This window comes from Aquarana catesbeiana, linkage group LG01 (genome assembly GCF_042186555.1).
Source record: "Aquarana catesbeiana isolate 2022-GZ linkage group LG01, ASM4218655v1, whole genome shotgun sequence".
NCBI classification, from domain to species: Eukaryota; Metazoa; Chordata; class Amphibia; order Anura; family Ranidae; genus Aquarana; species Aquarana catesbeiana.
The window spans coordinates 225,388,146-225,406,980 of NC_133324.1; the positions used below are offsets into that span (position 1 = coordinate 225,388,146).

The following is an 18,835-nucleotide window of genomic DNA, read 5'->3' on the forward strand; positions in this document are numbered from 1 at the left end:
TGAGACATAATATGAAATTATTGGAATCTCTTCATAGAGAACTAAATTACCCTCATAGACAGGTGTTATAGGAGGTGTCCCTATTGAAAGATGTACCCTCACCTCTTGTCCAGCTGTCAATTTTTGTTTTTCTTTTCTGTCTTATATGAGTAAAAGGTCTATTATATCCAAAACTGCAAAAAAGTTTTGGCTAGATATACATTTTAAAGCCAGCCAAAACATTTATTTTGTTTTTGGATAGAGTAGAGACAGAAGCTAAATGTGTCCTTATTTAACCCCTTCCCGCCGACCGAACGCATATATGCGGCCTCGGCTTTCCGGGGTTATACCGGGATGATGCCCGCAGCTGCAGGCATCATCCCGGTACCGTTGTTTTCAGCGGGCGATCGGCTACCCGAGTATAACAACCGATGTGGCTAAAAGCCGCTCGGCTGTTATACCGGAGGAGCGGGAGGGGACATCCCCCCCCTCCCGCCGCCTCCCGCCGCTGTTACCGGGCCTCCCGTGCGATCGGGAGGCCCGGTGTCCGTTCCGCTGCCTTCGGCGGCTGGGGGCGGACTGGAACGAAGCTGCGAGCGGCTTCGTTCCAGCCTTCTTCTTGTAAATGCGGAAGCGACGTCATGACGTCACTTCCCGTTTACTCGGCTGCCAATGGCGCCGAATTTAAAAAAGTACACAGTATTCAGAATCGCCGTTTTCGGCGATCTGAATACTTTGAAGTGTAAAGGAGGGATGGGGGGTCTTTTAGACCCCCCATCCCTCCATAAAGAGTACCTGTCACCACATATTACTGTCACAAGGGATGTTTACATTGCTTGTGACAGCAATAAAAGTAAAAAAAAAAAAAAAAAATTTTAAACACAATTTATAAAGTACAAAAATAAATAAAATAAATAAAAAAAAAAATTTTTTTTAAAGTGCCCCTGTCCCCGCGAGCTCGCGCAGCGAAGAAAACGCATACGGAAGTCGCGCCCGCATATGTAAACGGTGTTCAAACCACACATGTGAGGTATCGCCGCGATCGTCAGAGCGAGAGCAATAATTCTAGCCCTAGACCTCCTCTGTAGCTCAAACCTGGTAACCGTAAAATTTTTTTAAAGCGTCGCCTATGGAAATTCAAAGGTACCGTAGTTCGTCGCCATTCCACGAGTGCGTGCAATTATAAAGGGTGACATGTTTGGTATCTATTTACTCGGCGTAACATCATCTTTCACATTATACAAAAAAATTGGGGTAACTTTACTGTTTGGATTTTTTAAAATTCATGAAAGTGTCACTTTTCCAAAAATTTGCGTTTAAAACACCGCTGCACAAATACCGTGTGATAAAAAATATTGCAACAATCGTCATTTTATTCTCTAGATTCTCTGCTAAAAAAATATATATAATGTTTGGGGGTTCTAAGTAATTTTCTAGCAAAAAATATGGATTTTAACTTGTAAACACCAAATTTCAAAAATAGGCTTAGTCATGAAAGGGTTAAAAAAGAATCAGAATAGCTGGAGATGGGAATAGAGTTGTGAAACATTAGGGCAACACAGTAATAGGCTGTAACAACGTCTTTAGTTTTTCGGCAGAACTGCTTCTCTCTCTATACATGTCTATAAGAATAAAAAAGTAGCCTGAAGCTGGTTAAATGCACCTGTCAGTGAATTCTAGTTATTTCAGAAGTGTCCTAAACTGTTGTTAAAAACAAGGTAAACGACATAGCTAAAAGTCTGCCGACTAAAGCTCTTAGTGGCCTATAGCTTTGAAGTGCGGGGCTTTCAGAGGTGTGGAACAGAAAATGAAACCACAGATGCCAATAATATACTAGATTATCATTCAAGAATGTTTTTGTCATAATTTGTAAATGTAGTAAACTTAGTCAAAAATGTACCTTGCCCCTGAAGAGCTTGACCTGCTTCGTGACCTTCTGTTTGAAGGAGATCTATAATATGATGAATAAGAGCTTATGGAATGACTTGAGCTGCGGGAGTAAGACCTCCTGCTCCTGGTGCTCCTATATGATGAGCTTGAATGACGGCTACGTAAAGAGTTTCTGTCAGGCGATAAGTCTGATACACTCTTGTGTTCCCCCAGGCAGCCCAGACAAGAGGACAGATCTCTGTAGAAGAATAACAGACATCTCTTATTATTCATATCTCCAATAATCTCGCTGTGATTATTCTGTGCAGATAAGAAAAATGTGCACTGCTTTGGGAGGGAAAGCAAATCAAACTAGCAATATGATGCTACATCAAAGTGTGCTTTTTTCTAAAAAAGAAGCTTAATTTGTTTTCTATTTCAGCCTACTGAGGATAACATCTTTGAACGTAATTAAAATTAGAACCAAGTAGATACATGTGAAATTTCAAGGATTAAAACACTAGTCGACCTAAAAAAAGATAATGCCCCTAGTAACATGTATTTCCGGTAGGTCTAAAAATCAATTACATCTGAGATTGTAAAGCATGTATCACTGTAAGTGTAACGCACGACTACAGCAGTGGTCACACAGATCAGTCCACCCAGCCCTGATATTTTATGTTATTAGGGGAAGATGGTAATGAGTGTAATAATTTACCACTCTAGCTAATATCCTTGCTGAAGATTGTGACTATGTTCCTCCCCAGCCAAAAGAATTCCCTGCAGCACTCAGATGATGTTCAGGTTAATTGTCTAACATGTACTGTGAGAATGACAGATAAAAAAGTGTATGGGTCAGGTCAGTCAGGGTTTATTGCTGTGTTCTCATGGGGGTGAATCCTATCCCTTTATTTGGGTCACTGGGGTAGGAAATGTGGCAAATTTTGGCCGTAATTTCCTGTTTAGTAGAGTTGGATGGTTTAGGACTTCTATCTTGGTTACATCTTATTGCTGCCTCTATCTTTGATAGAGGGATTCCCCTTCAAATCCTGTATGTCCTGGGTGTCATTGAGAAACTGGGATAAATGTAGCAAAAGACCCTCTAAATTTTTTCCAGGTCAAATAATGAGCTGCATACATTGTTGTTTTGGCTTATTGGTTTGCCTGTATTTAATCACCTCTTAACCTTCATCAGAGAGTCTCCCAAAGGGACTGACGATTCCTTGGTAAAAGAAAAGGAACTGGCTGATGAATTTCCTGAATCCGAGATGTTGTCACTGTGGCCATTAGGGGTCTTTACTGAGGATAGAACATGTCCAAAACCCTGATGGGACGGGCTTTCTTTTTCCTGACTGAGCTTCAACACAGATGAGCTTGACTGCGTTGAGGGAGGAGAGCACATCTCATTGCCCGAGTCATACTCATTTGTGACTTCCTTCCGACAGCCTCCATTACTCTCTGCTGTGACCAAAAGGCTGGGGATGGATTGGGAAATCTGAAAACACAAGACAGTGTTGACACATGTGGAACCCAAAGCTTGCAATACAACTTGTCACTTAGTGCCACATTCACTTTCCAGAATAACTTCTTCTAACATTCTCCATATACTGTATATTTTATTAACTGAAAAGAAAATAGAACAAAAGAAAAGGAGCGGGCAGTGAAAAAATGAAACAGAAAGATAAAAAAGAAAAAATCTCTTTACAAAAAATCCACAGAGGAACCTGCAGACAAAGAGAGCTGCAATGATGCGGACACCATGCATGGTTTGGCATGCACCCATAGAGAAAGAATGACACCGAGAGTGAGAAACAAAATAAAAGGAATTGTTGTATATGTAATGGTTTTTATAGTTATACATCGGCACAGCAACTGGGACCCAAACTGCAGAGGAGGATTACTATATTTATTGTAGCGGTTATGAAGAACTGGAGGTTGGTTTAAGGTGTCTACAAAAAGAGACAGAGCACTGTCTTTTAATGCAACCAGTTATGTAACCTAGCTATTCATGTGGCTTATCTAGCCTTTTTTAAAGGTTACTGTATATGGACACTTTAGGCCTTATGTAAGCATGCTAAGAAGGATTTTTATTGCCCATAACAACTGATATGTTCCCAACTGTAATTTCAGCAGTACTGTTGATGTATAACTTTGAAACATGCCTTCTGATTGGTTGCTATTGTCAACATTGTATATATTGTATACATAAGTCACTTTGTTAACATTGCAATTGCATTCAGTAGTATATATCTAAGGCTCTGTTCACATTAGTGTGATTTCAGACATGAGTCACACAGAATCGCATGAGAATGGAAATCACTGGTTTCAATGGTGCCTTTTCACATCAAGGCAACTCAACACGGCGTGATTTTGGAAAAGGTTCCTGTACTACTTTGGTGTGATTCCAGCATGATTTTCGCGCAATAGAATATGCAATATCATCAAAGTAGCATCTAAAAGACACTACATAATCACAGATCAAAATCAGATTGCAGCAGTGTGTACCTAGCAGTCAGTTTCTCAGAAGATGCAATAGGATAATACTCTGTAATTGCCACTTTAAAATTATTACTCTGAAATTGGATCTTTATCTATATTTTGAATATTCATGTTGTTTTAATTATTGTATTTTGATGTGTTACAGAAAGCTATTTGCTCTAACGCCTTTTTTGTTTCCACATGACTCATACATCTGAAGTGCTTCAGCAAGAAACAACCTTCATATCTATTCTGCCTTGACACATCACCCGCTCTAAAGCCTCGTATACACAATCGGATTTTCCGACAGGGAATTGTGTGATGACAGACTGTTGGCAGAAAATCCGACCATTTGTACGCTCCATCGGACAATTGTTGTCAGATTTTCTGCGGACAAATATTGGATGGCAGGCTTATAAATTTTCCGCGGACAAATGTCTGTTGTCGGATTTTCCGATCGTGTGTACACAAGTCCATCAGACAAAGGTCCAAAGTACAAACATGCATGCTCGGAAGCAAGGATGAGCCAGAAGCGGTCGGTCTTGTAAACTAGCGTTCGTAATGGAGAGTTAACATTCGTGACGTGGCAAATTAGGAAATCTCACAGCGCACAATTCTCTTCTTCTTTAATGGGATAATAATGAAGCTACTTTGCTGGTGATACTGATGGAGTTATTGCAAACGAATTATCAAAGACTTTTTTTTTTCTAGTGTTATCAAGAATAATATTATTATGCTTGTTATTTTTTTTTTGGTGCAAGTCAAAGATCAAAGATACAACTATGTTGGTGTCCCTTGTTAATTTTACATTGTATTTTTTCAAATGTAACTGCCTACTCCCAAACTGTCATTTGAAGTAAAACACATAGCCAAGTATTATTCTACACAATTTTTTTATTGTGCACTAAAAAAAGAAAACAAATAAAATTAGACACGCTATCTGCCAATAGAACTTAACCAAAAAGTGCATTCTATGCATCCAGAAATATAGAAAATATACCAAATCAAATCATTATTCAACCAAAAAATAAAATAAAAGCCTCATGCATGTGTCCCGCTTCTTAATATAGGGGGTCAACAATGCCAAGAGTTAGTGAAAGCAGGGGTCCGTCATCCGGAGATAATTCTGAAAATCATACGGATTATTCTCTTGGAGCTCCCGCAGCAAAGACATATGACATAATTAGTGATGATAAATCTTTGGTCCATTTTTGGTCCAAGAAATCCTCCTCCTCCTGTTCCTGGACTGGTCTTGGGTCAAAGCAATAACTCCAAGGCCAATAATAAATAACACGTTATCTCCTCTGATTCAGCAACATGGCTGTTCAGAAACGAACTGAAAAGTGCAAAATGAAAAGCTTGAATCAACACTCACCAAACTTCTACTAACATGAAATTAGCAGAAGGAGCTAAAAGGGTGGCGCTAAAGAGCTGAAAAACCACATAGTACGTCACTACGTTTGTGTTTGTTGGCCAACAATTCCTTGCCATTTGTATGCAAGACAAGCTCCTGGCCAATGCCCTTCGGACAGAAGGTTTTGTCTGCAGAAAATCCGATCGTGTGTACGAGGCTTAAGGATCTAACTCCTTGTACTACACAGTAAAATGTAGGATATGGAATTTTTATGATTTAACATATTCACTGGTGACACCATAGCAATCTAAACATATTGTAAAACATAATCCAGGCCTAGTAATGCGCTATGGAAAAATATCAATTGATCTTAATAATGTGGTGCAGTTTTTCATCTTTAAATTTGTTTCCTACTATTTTGCTAGCAAAATCACGCAGCTTTATTGCTTGGGGCCCTGTGGTTTAGTAAATGTTAACACTCCTTAGAATGCACAACTTGTTTTTAAATCAGTAAAAAGAAATATAAAGTAATTTTAAAGTGATTTTAAGATAAACGTATAATGTAAAATGTTTTAGGAGGCTCTACAACTTGTCCAATCAGGGCAAAATGACAGGTATTCATGTAAGAAGACCCCCCATTCACACCTTTCCCACACTCTCCCACTGCTCCATTTTTCTGTTGGACCTGGGGGTCCTAATTATCTGAGATCTGGCTTATCAGAGCCAAGCACTGAATCCTGGGAGGAGGTCACTTATGGCTTGTTTCCACTGAGCGGATCGGTTCGGGTCGGTACAGTTTGAATGGCCTAGAATGGTCCGGTCTATTCTGGTGAGCGTTTCCACTGCAAGTGGGACCACAAGAGGCCATACAGGGTTTAGAAAAAATGCCTCAGCATAGCACAGCAGAGTGTTTTCTGTCAGCCAATCAGTGGAATGTATCGTAGCTCCGCCCTAACCGAACCGTTCCATTTTCTATGGCCCCACATCTGAAGCAGGACCCTGAATGGAACGGTTCGGTTGTATGGGCCGCTTTCACAATGGAAACACCCAAATAGCGTACCGTACCAAACCGAACCGATCCGCTCAGTGGAAACAAGGCAATACTTTCTGAATACTCATTAACTGAAGGCTCCAACAGAGCAATGGAATAGTGGGGTAGAACACAGAAATCAGTGGGTAAGTGGATAAAGGTTTTTGCTTTTTTTTTTTTTTTTTGCCAAAAAAACTGTCACTTGCTCTGAATATATACATTTACAAGGGCAGCCATATTTTCTATTTTTTTATTTAAGTTGTACTCCTCCCCCAATAGTGCTTCTGCAAAGTGACTGTGTTTTGCTGCTCCTCTCTGTGAATACAATGTTCACTATATGACTGAAAGCAATATTTAGTAAGGATGTTGTAATTCTTAATTTGTACCTGTCATAAAACAAATAAACAGGCTGCTTTTGAAAAGGATAGTAACAAGAAACAAATAAAGTTAGAACATAGTTGCAATCTTTTATGTCTGTACATGTTCTAGGTCAGTAACCCAACCCATCTCTTATCACAGGTGTACTGAAAGGGCTAATGCTGAACAGCAGAAACCAGAAGCAGCAAATCAGAATCTATCATGTACAGGTAGGACTTTTGCAGATTGAATTCTAATCGGCTACACTAGAATATACCTTCTTGTTATTGAACACTGCTGTATGTGGCTATTTGTGTAAGCAGTGCTTCTTTACCCTGGGTTCACACTGATGCGATGCCGGAACCAGCACGATTACAGCGCTGGTTCCTGCATCGCTCCTCTCCCGCAGGCAGTTCACACTGCCTTGTGCGAACTGCTGTGGGTGTCATTAACAAAGTTAATGACACCCCCAGTTTCGTTCACAGATCGCAGTGCGAACTGTGAACTCGCACAGGAATCGAATCGCATGGGTGAGAACACCCATGCGATCCGTTTCTAGTGCGGGGAAAAACAAGTCCCTGCACTATTTTCTGTGCGAATCCAATGCGAGTTCAGCCATACAAGTGTATGGCTGAACTTGCATTGCTCAGAGATCGCATATGATCGGCACCTGCAGTGCGGGTGCGAATCACATGCAATCTCTGAGATCGTGCTAGTGTGAACCCGGGCTTAAGGATGTTAAATACATGGTCTAATATACAGTAAAGAGTCCATTCACCAATCAATAAGACCCCGTTCACACTTGAGCATTTTTCAGCTTGAAGCTCGACGCTCAGAAAAGCCCAACAAGCACAATCCCATTCATTTCAATGGATTTAATTTCAAATGTTCACATTTGAGCAATTGAGTATTTTCAGTTATCTGCTGCTGACAGTTTTATTGTTGGAAAATCCCCGTGTGGAATTCTTTGCTTGAACTTTACATGTCTTCCCATTTTCAATAAAAGTGGGCCAAAAAGCCTTTAAACCAAAGTTTGGACTGAGATGAACTTCATTAAAACACTTCTACCACATGAGCTAAGCAACTCCCATATCACAACAGTTACATTGTTCCATCTTAGTCCAATCTAACTATGCATATACCATACTGGCTGATGCCCCTGGAAGCTGGAAATCACTGAAGCAGACACTGCTTCACCTGTGACATCCACTTGCTTTTGGGTGCAATGCCAACAATGGGCACCATTCAGAGAATGGTTTGCATTTTCTCAGTGAATGTAAAGTGGAGAGGTAGGGCGGTGATGTCACACTTTCCACCTAGCATTATACTTTCAACAATCTATTTGAAGAAGCATAAGAAAAATCAATAAGATAATTCTTACAGATAAACTTGGTTTATCTTTAGACTTGTCATGCATAGGTGTGTGCAGCCTATTGCATAAGGGTGTGCACCCCAAAGCTCAAACACACATGCAGCCTCAGTTGCACGGGGCAGTGAATGAATGGGAAGTGCTGTGTGCTGAGTGGATTCCTGTTCATTCATGAAATTAAGCATAGTAAACACATTTTACTATGCTTCAGTTACGATTGAACACAGTGAGCGAATGTAATCATTGTGTTCACTTAGAAAAGGAAGGGGCTAGTATATTACATATTTACTAGCCCCTTCCCCCGATCTCCATTTTGAAACATCCCAAACAGCAGCTGGAGGGAGAGGAGGGAAACCAGCAGCACTGTGAGGCCAACACGGGGGGAAACCCGGGCAGTAGGGGAAATCGGTACCGCATGTAGTGATTAGGGTGTGCCCAGGCACACCTCCTGCATGTGCCTATGTTGTCATGCTTTTATTAGGGTAAAATTGCAAGAGTAGTATGGCTATGCATTGAAAGGGGACCAAGGGATGCAGTGTATACATCTAACTAATCCCAGCCAACCTGTACTGTAATGCCCAATCCAACACACATTTAAGACAAGGTCACCAGTCACTTTCCAACATTGTACAACTGCATCTGATACTGCAAAGTCTTCATAACTAAATGCTGCATCCAATGGGACTCTCACTATCGCTTTATAATTTAGGACACTTGTATTGGAAGTGAAGAAGAAAAGACTAATAGTGACAATTGCTGTTTCAACAAAAACATATTTGTTTTAAACAACCAATCGGTTTAAACCTGTCATGGAAGAAACATATATGCTACTCTGCTCAATGCTTCATTTTTGGTAAGATACTCCGAAAGAGTTAATCACTGCTAGAGGAATGCAGACCCTGCAACTTTCCTCATTAGAGCACTGCAAGTGCATCAGCTGATCAATAATGAAAATGTCGCTCTAATGCCCTGCACACACGGTCGGACTTTCCGATGGAATATGTGCGATCGGAGCTTGTTGTCAGAAATTCCGTACGTTTGTGGGCTCCATCGGACTTTTTCCATCGGAATTTCCGACACGCAAAGTTTGAATTTTCCGACAACAAAATCCGTTTGCGTAAATTCCGACCGTGTGTGAACAATTCCAACACACAAAGTGCCATGCATGCTCAGAATAAATTAAGAGACGAAAGCTATTGGCTACTGCCTGATTTATAGTCCCGCCACACGTGTTTTACGTCACCACGTTCAGAACGATCGGATTTTCCGACAACTTTGTGCAACCGTGTGTATGCAAAACAAGTTTGAGCCAACATCCGTTGGAAAAAATCCACGGATTTTGTTGTCAGGATGTCCGATCAATGTCCGAACGTGTGTACAGGGCATTATTCAGAATCAGTATCCAAAAGACATAGAAGAACAAATATCTTTATCTTCAGAGCAGAAACAGTTAGGAATCTGCAACAAAGTGTTTCAACAAAAGTGGGGTTACTTTTTAAGGCCAAACTGCATGTGTAAATTGTTGGAAGGTTTTCTTGGCCAAGGAAGAACACACTCCTATATGTCAAGCTTTTTTGTACACTGGGAGGATAATTCTGGTATTAAATGAGCCTATGGGGGTTTATTGCCCCTTAAGGTACTGTTCTTATCTAACGCTGATATTCTGTGTTTTGGAGTAATAGTAATTTCTTATGTACGATCATATATAAATTGCATGCTGTAATATCTCACTAATGTCATATGTGTTCATTTTGTTTTCTGTGCAGTTTAAATGTGTTGGTATAAGGATTCATCATCAGACTGTAGCTAGCAAAAATATACTTTATACAGAAAAAGACCCAGAAACTGTTCTGCAAGTCATGCGTGAGGGTTAAAGCGATACTTTCATTTGTAGAATAAACATATTTGTTCTGCAATTGTGATATTCTGCATCCAGCATCAGTGGGCACTGTATTATATCAGTGCCTAGATGCTCTTGAAGTCAGCGTTGATATGTAATTGATCTTGCGCGCCCTGCTGAGAAGGCTGAAGTTATTGTTTGCTTTCACCATATTTATATGTCACATTTAATAGCTGTGTATTTAAATCTGAGGCCTGCCTTGAAATCTGTTCAAGGTCATTGTAATTACAAGCTTCATACACATCGGCTGAAAGTCACAATTAGTGTGATGTTCGATAAACACAGCCTTCAAATGATTGTAACGACCCTGTGAGGTCACAGTGATTAAATGAAGCAAATGATTCCGTCTAGTCAATCATGCAAAGTTGGTTCTTGATTAGGCCAAAATGTTGTATACCATTGAGCTAAAGAAAGTCACAGCCATTTTATATCTGTATTTTAAATGCAATTCCCTGTAGCTCTCTATTTGTATTTTTATTATGTGCCATTTCACACCTTCATGCTATGGTGCACTGTGTTAGAGCACACACATTACTGCAAGGCATCACAGCTGAGAGTTGTGAATGGTCCTGAAGACTGGCATATAGAGAAAATGTAGCTCAAACATAAGGGAAATCACTCAACACAAAGGAAAGTGCAGCAAAACTTACTCTCATTACCCCCTTTTTAATTTACAACTTTAAATTGCAAGTAAACTCAAAAAGTGAAGATTTTCTATCTTATATGGAATATCTATAGGTGTTAATTGTGCCCAAGCAGCACCCTGAAAAATCTACCTTTTGTCTTAAGATCTAAGGCACTACTGTCTCTGACTGCCAGTCTCAGGAGATTGGAGATCTGGTGATATCACTATTGTGCTCTTTGTGAGCTGTAGGCCTGGGGACCCTTGAGGTGGTATTACTGTGGATTCGGGTCCTGGTCCCCCAGGACAAACAGACTCTGGGGACCCTGGATTTGCCATATTAGAAATAGTGGCTGATTCATAATGCTGGGACAAATACTGTTAGGAGATGCTGATGTCAATTCCAGTCACCTGTCTGTCTGTTGCCTGCTAGAATGTGTATTGTAAATAAGTCTCTAGTATGGGATCTAAGAGTCATTAGATCCCCTTTGTTGTTTGTGTTAATTAACTCTGCTATTGTGATAATTTTGATTGGGTTTTCTGAGCTACAAGACGGCCAGTCTGGCCTAAAGGTCATGTCTGAGTCATCTAGGCTGTCTAAAGGGATTAGTTAATTAGCCCATGTTAATTAGGTTTCTGGTCACAGGTGTATGTTCAGAGTAATATGAGCAGGAGGTATACACCTCCTCTTTTACTGTATAAAAGAGCCTGTATTTTTCAATAAAAGAGATTCCTGGGTGAACTTACATACAGCATGCCTGGTGTTTGTTCTGAGCTACACAACTGGATTAGAACGGCACATAGCTGTAGTTCTAGTCCCGGAGCATCGGATGATCGAACCATCAGATGTTGCGATCTGCAGTCTGATTCTATAGCAGCAGAGGAGTGTCGGGAGAGTGGAACCGAGTGAGCAGGGGCTCGTTACAGTTGCCTTGCCAGAACAAAGCCTGGTAAGTCAATAACAGGCGCAATATTAGGGAAACCTCAGACAATACTGGCGAGTATGCCGACTTTGCCATGCCTTTTTAGGCAGTTTATAGAGTTCAGTTCCTCTTTAAGGCTTAGACTAAATATTTTATGTGTCTGTTTGGCCTGTGACTCCCTCTGCTTTCATATACCTTAAAATATAGTCAAAAAGTCCAATTTAAATGAGAGAAATAGGGTAGAGATGTTAGAGTACTTGTACACAGGGCCATAATTCCACATAAGCAACACAGGCCATAACCACACACCATGTTGCTCACGGTCATTCACATATTCTCTTGTATAAATAAAGGCTTTACAATGCTGACCTGCCTGCTGATGCAATGGTATGCAATCCTTGCTGTTCCTCCACAACCTGTGTGTTTTAATTGTTGGCTGGAACAGTGTGCTTGCAGTTCCCCCTGTCTGGATCCTTCCAGCCAAACCTCTAGCAGTGTTCCTTATTTGGCTCCGATATCTGATCTTATTAGTGTGTTAGGCTCACAGGTTGAATTGGGTAATAGTGAGCTGGTACAAAACTGGTGGCCTAGGGGGACAAGAAATCCAGCCCTACTCATATACAACATGTACCCAATCTCCTACTATAAACCTTGCCTTTATGAAGATTTATTTCACATATTTATATCTTATCATTATGAAATACTGGTTGGTATGTTTTTTTGGATGGGATCAAATACAATTAAATACATTTTTCTGCACACTTTTCTTTCACACTGATACACTTATGGTGTTAATTTTATAAAGTGATCGTACAATCCACAGTCCCAAGGACAAAAAAAAAATTGGGAGAATGAAAACATGGCTGACAGATCATCTGAACGATCACTTGTATGATATTATAAAAAATTATCTCATGAATGTAGCTTGGCATTTCCATGTCATGGTCAAATAACAGACTCACTGATAATTTCAGGAGTAGCAAAATTAAACATTTCAAGAATAGACAATGCAAAAGAGAGGTATACTCAATTTTTATGATGAGTATTCAAATTGAGTATGGCTGAAATCATGATTGGGACACTTCTTAATTTTTCAATAAGTTACATTACTGTTTTAATTAATATGATTGCCCTGATCTATTTTATTACTTCAGTTTTTATTTAAGTCTGTCTATGAGGACAGGTAGATATGATTTTCATAATACTCAACAGAACCAATGCCAGAAAGGGACAAAAGACATGGCATGCATTCTTTACCAACCCACAACCTAATGAGTGTAAGCGTACTCAAAAGTCCAATAATCTTAATGTGTCCTGGCCAGATCAGTGGAAGAAATGATGCCCAGAATGTGCATAGGATGCAATATTCTTTCCTATTTTGTTCAGCTGGGGTTAACTCAAACTTAGCAGCTCATCTGTTTATTACCAGACAGTTTGTTCAGACCTGAACCTTGTATTGACCTTTTTCCTCTGGGCACCATACTGAATGTACTCCAATGTCACCATAAACAGCTGAGCCCTGGCAGGTGGTTTAAGGAATGCAGAAATCATTGTTTAAATCTGCTTGCCAGTCCGTAGATGTAGGGACTGCATTTGTTTTCTTTTCAGGTCTTTTACTTTATTTTGACCTGGTGATCCTGCAAAAACATACTGTACTTCCTGTCTTATGGTGGCTAAGCTCACTTCTCCACTGTAATTATGGAAATGGCAATGTTTGTTACTAAGACTGGACTTCAAACATGTTTGTCTTTGATCATTTCCATTATGCTAGGGCTAAAGAGGAGAGTAGTTTACAGAAGAAGGATAAGGTTGTTTTTGCTTTTTGCTTAGCTCACAGGAAGTGGCAAGGATCCCTGCATTCTTGACAAGATCAACAAATATTTTCTGTACTTGCTAAAATGTTCTTATCCTGAAAAATGACAATTCAATCACCACATCTATAGACTGGTACATACAAAATATTACATTTTTGTTCTGTACTTAGTTATCCTTTAATATATTTTAGACATTATATTCAATATATTCATTTACATACCCTTATATATTATTCGATATAGCTTTAAATGTGTGCTTCTAAATTCCCTGTGACATCAAATATTTCTGGATATAGAAATAGCTTTCTACATATAAATGTGTTTAAAGGGGTTGTAAACCCTCATGATTTTTCATCTTAATGCATTCTATGCATTAAGGTGAAAAACCTTTTGTGGTGCTGCAGCCCCCCCCGAGCCCCCGTTTTACTTACCTCACCCCAATCTTTCTCCAGCTGGGAATGAGCACACCAGCACTAGCTGGTGTCTCGTGTCCTTGTTGGATAGATTGATAGCAGTGCAGCCATCCCACCGCTGTCAATCAAATCCAATGACACGGGCACCAGGGGTTGGGGGCGAGTCATACATTCAGCGGCTATGAACACCGAATGATAGACTCGGGAGCGTGCCCGCAAGGTAACCCCCCGGGAGAGCGCTTCTCCTAGGGTGTTATCTGATGTGGGGAGGAGCCGAGAGAGCCGCTGGGGGGCCCCAGAAGACGCTGCACAGTGGAGGTAAGTATATGTTTGTTTTGTAAAAAAAAAAAAAAAAAACAAACCCTTACAATCACTTTAAGAAAAGAATATATGACTCAATTACCACATGTGGGACATTCTTCCGGAACAAACCAAGAAAGGCCTACCTTCCACATCTAAAATAGAAACCAAGAATACCTGGCAAGTGGTCTCTCACAAAAAGAAAAGCAAAAAAAGCAAAAAACACAACACCTGAATACCTTAGCTTCCAAACTACCTTAATCTACAAAATTCCTATAAAACCATGAGACTTTCAGTGCTCAAATTTCTCCTCCCCTAAGACATGCGCAGTAATACTGCCATCAGATTCACATTCGAATCTCCTTTTTTACCTTGTTGGTTCAAACCAAATGACTTGATTTGTTCTTGTTGTTGCTATTTTTGTCTTTTCTTTTTCCCTTTTGTCCTATCTGAGATGGACTCTGATTCTACGAACAAAGTGCTACACGAGACGCGTCTTCAAGGGCAACTTCCAAGACCTCATCCAGACCTGCAACGTGTTGACCTCCCTGAGGTGTTGTTATTATCATTCTTATCACTCACCCATGGTGCTTAAAATAATTTCATCTAATGTCCACGGGCTAAACCACCCAGCAAAAAGGTCCACACTATGGAAGGAGGCCCAAAAGCTACACGCAGACATATTGTACATACAGGAGTCGCAGTTCTTAGCCTCTAACCCACCTTGTTTCCAGCACAAAAACTACCCTCACATATTTCTTGCCTCAGCTCCACAAAAGCAAAAAAGGAGTGATCATTGCCATCAGAGACTCTGTTGCCTTCATGCCTAAGAAAGTAATAGCAGACCCTGCTGGTAGATATATAATCCTTGTTGGAGTCTTTAACAACCGTACCTACACGATAGTCAACCTATATGCATCTAATACTCACCAATTACGTTTTATAAAATGGACACTCAACAAGCTTGCAGGGGTTAAAAAAGGTGTTGTAATCATCTGCAGGGACTACAATATCACAGTTGATTACAATGTGGACACTACCACTAAATCTAAACGCCCCCTGCCTACGCTACAGTCAATTCTCCATGTGGAGGATCTCTATGATGTCTGGAGGTGTCAGCACTCTAACAAGCATGATTACACCTGCCACTCCTTCAGACACAACTCGTACTCTCATATAGATATGATTGGTGCTAGACAGAACCCTGCTGCAGGCGGTATCCTCCTCCACCATCCATGACATCTCGTGGTCAGACCACACACCTGTGTCTATTACAGTGGTGGAGGAGAATGCCCCTGACCTGTCTTACATATGGAGAGCTAATTCTAGTTTGTTTCAGACAGCCGTTCATGTGACCTCCTTAACCAATCCCCTGAAAGAGTACTTCGCATTAAACACTGAACCTGTGTCTGACCCCACTACACTATGGTGCGCCCACAAGGCCTTAGGGGCATTCTATTACAAACCAGCTCAAGACTTAAAAGACAGAGAGCACTTAAATTTGACCACCTATTAGGTGACATTAAATCTCTGGAAACACAAAACAAAGACACACCTAGTACTGACCAAGCTCCAATCTGACCTCAGATTTCTGCTCCTAGAACATGATATTAGCTCACTGAAATTAGCACACTACTTCTCTGGTAACAAAGCTGGCAGGTTTTTAGCCCATCACCTAAAAGAGCAAAAAACCTGCACAAAAATTCCTTACCTAATCCGCACGACAGACAACAGTAAAATATTTAGTTCCAAAGACATTGCAGATGCCTTTGCTGACTATTACTCATCCTTATATAATAATAAAAATGATCTCAGCACCCCCCAACCCACAGATGAAGCTATTCAATCCTTCCTGGCGGACATTAAACTCCGCTTATTAACACAAACACAATTAATGACCCTGAACGCACTCATCACAGAGGCCGAAATACAAAAAACAATCAAGACGCTTCCATGTGGCAAATCCCCTGGACCTGATGGTCTACCAAACGACTACTATAAAACCTTTTCCGTTATTTTATCCCCCACATTACAATCAGTCTTCTCCCAGGCTGTATCCTCAACCTCATTTCTCTCTGAGATGCTTACAGCATATGTGGTTACCATCCGTAAGCCTGGCAAGGCTCCTGACACTCTCTCTAACTTTTGCCCAATCTCACTATTAAACACTGATGTTATGCTTTATGCTAAAATCCTGGCCCATAGACTTCTTCATATCCTACCCACTCCGATCAACCCAGACCAATCAGGCTTCACTTCAGGAAGACAAGCATCTGATGCCACGCGTAGGGTTATCAATATCATACACCACGCAAAATCCTGTTGAGTCACTTCTCTGCTCCTCTCTCTGGATGCACAGAAGGCATTCGACAGGATATACTGGGGCTACATGACACACACTCTCAGTAAATTTGGTTTTGAAGGACCCATCCTTTCCGCTATTCTAGCCCTCTATTCTTCACCCCCTGCACAAGTTTACACATCAAATAGTCTATCCCAACCTTTTCATATTTCTAATGGGATGAGACAGGGATGCCCCCTGTCCCCTCCAATCTTCAATCTCCTCATCAAACCATTAGCGGAAAAAATTAGGACACACCCAGACATCAAAGGCTTCTCCCTTCAAGACGAATGCCACAGTATAAATCTGTTTGCGGATGATATCATATTGTTCATAACTTCACCATACAAGTCTCTCCCTCATGCCCACAACATCTTAAACGGTTTCAGTAGAATCTCATACTACAAAGTAAACTACCCAAAGTCAATCATACTACTTATAAACCTCCCTCCTTCCCTTCAATCTCACTTGAAAGCTTCCTTTCCCTAATCATGGCGTAAAGACTATATCCTACCTAGGTCTCCAACTAACAGCAGGCCCATCCAAATTAGCTGATGCAAACTATCTGCCATTGATAGACAAACTATCCAAAGAGACTAAATGCCTAGCCAAGGTTGAACTAACCTGGTCAGGTCTCCTTGCCTTATTTAAAATGCTTTTACTCCCTCAGATTTTGTACGTATTTTGTACACTCCCTATTCCCCTTAGGTCTACACACCTTAGATCATTGAACCTCTTCCTAAAACATTATGTCTGGAGCTCTAAAAGACCCAGATGTTCTAAAGCGTTGCTAACCAAACACAGATCTGCAGGCGGTATGGGCTTCACTGATCTGCAAGCTTACTACCGCGTATCCCTACTTACCCAACTCAAAGTATGGTACACAAGCACATCAGACTCCCCCTGGCGTAATATCGAGCAAACTTTGAGCCCCATTAAGGACCTACTTTCTTTGTTGCTACTTGATAGTGGGAAACCTTTCCCCCCTACTACATCTTCCCCTAACCATTCAAGCCTCACTAATGGCTTGGAGAGACCTCTGCGGTTCTACGCTCTCACCCGCAAAAACGACCAAAGTCCCTATCCCTATTGACATCCTAATAAAAGTTATCCCCAACATCACAATTACAGACTGGCACAACAAAGGAATTACACATATCGCCTACCTATTCTACAACGACTGCCTTAAGACCTTTCATTCTCTTTAAACAGAATATAACCTCCTGCCCAGGGCCGAATATAAATACTGTCAAATATCCCACTTTCTAAGTTCCCTTAAAACCCATCGTCTATACCTACACGAATCAGCATGGAAATTCTATACAACACCATCTATATCCACTAAAGCTGCGTACACATGGGCGGACTTTTTGACCAGACTGGTCAGACGGAACGAATATGTCGGACAATCCGACCATGTGTGGGCTTCATCGGACCTTCAGCGGACTTTTTCTGTCAAAAATCAGACAGACTTTAGATTTGGAACATGTTTGAAATCTTTCCAATGGACACGAGTCCGGTCGAAAAATCCATTCGTCTGTATGCTAGTCCGACGGACAAAAAAGGACGCAAGGGCAGCTATTGGCTACTGGCTATGAACTTCCCTATTCTAGTCCCTTCGTATGTCATCACGTTCAAACCAACGGACTTTCGAACGGACTTTAGTCCGTTCGTGTGTGGGCAAGTCCGGTCGTTCGAAAGTCCGTCGTAACTCCGTCGAAAGTCCGTCGCAAAGACCGTCAGACCTTTGATGCTGAAAAGTCTGCTCGTGTGTACACGGCATAAGGGCATCCCACTCTTCTACAACCTCTTCCAGCACAAGCTTACCTTTAATAAATCCACCCCTTATCAGAAATGGGAAGATGATTTAGGGAAAACTTTCACACAATCACAATGGAAAACTGCCCTCAACATGATATACAAGGCATCCAAATGTGTCAACCATTGGGAACTTTCCCAAAAAATAACTCTGAGATGGTACCTTACACCATACCGGATGTCCAAATTTTCCCAGACTAATTCCCCTTTGTGCTGGAAGGGATGTGGAGCAGTGGGGAACATTATGCATATTTCCTGGTCTTGTAAA

General features: G+C 40.9%; 1 protein-coding gene across 4 annotated transcripts in view; it reads right to left on the minus strand.

Annotated features, from left to right (window-relative positions):
* SRRM4 (serine/arginine repetitive matrix 4) overlaps positions 1-18,835 on the minus strand; it is a 242,204-nt gene that overhangs the window by 12,683 nt on the left and 210,686 nt on the right. For all 4 annotated transcript variants that reach the window (XM_073625503.1, XM_073625510.1, XM_073625520.1 and 1 more), the window contains 2 exons: positions 3,027-3,343; positions 1,880-2,107 (listed from right to left, as the gene is read on the minus strand). In XM_073625503.1, the coding sequence (XP_073481604.1) occupies positions 1,880-2,107; positions 3,027-3,343 (545 nt within the window). The remainder of the gene's footprint in view (positions 1-1,879; positions 2,108-3,026; positions 3,344-18,835) is intronic.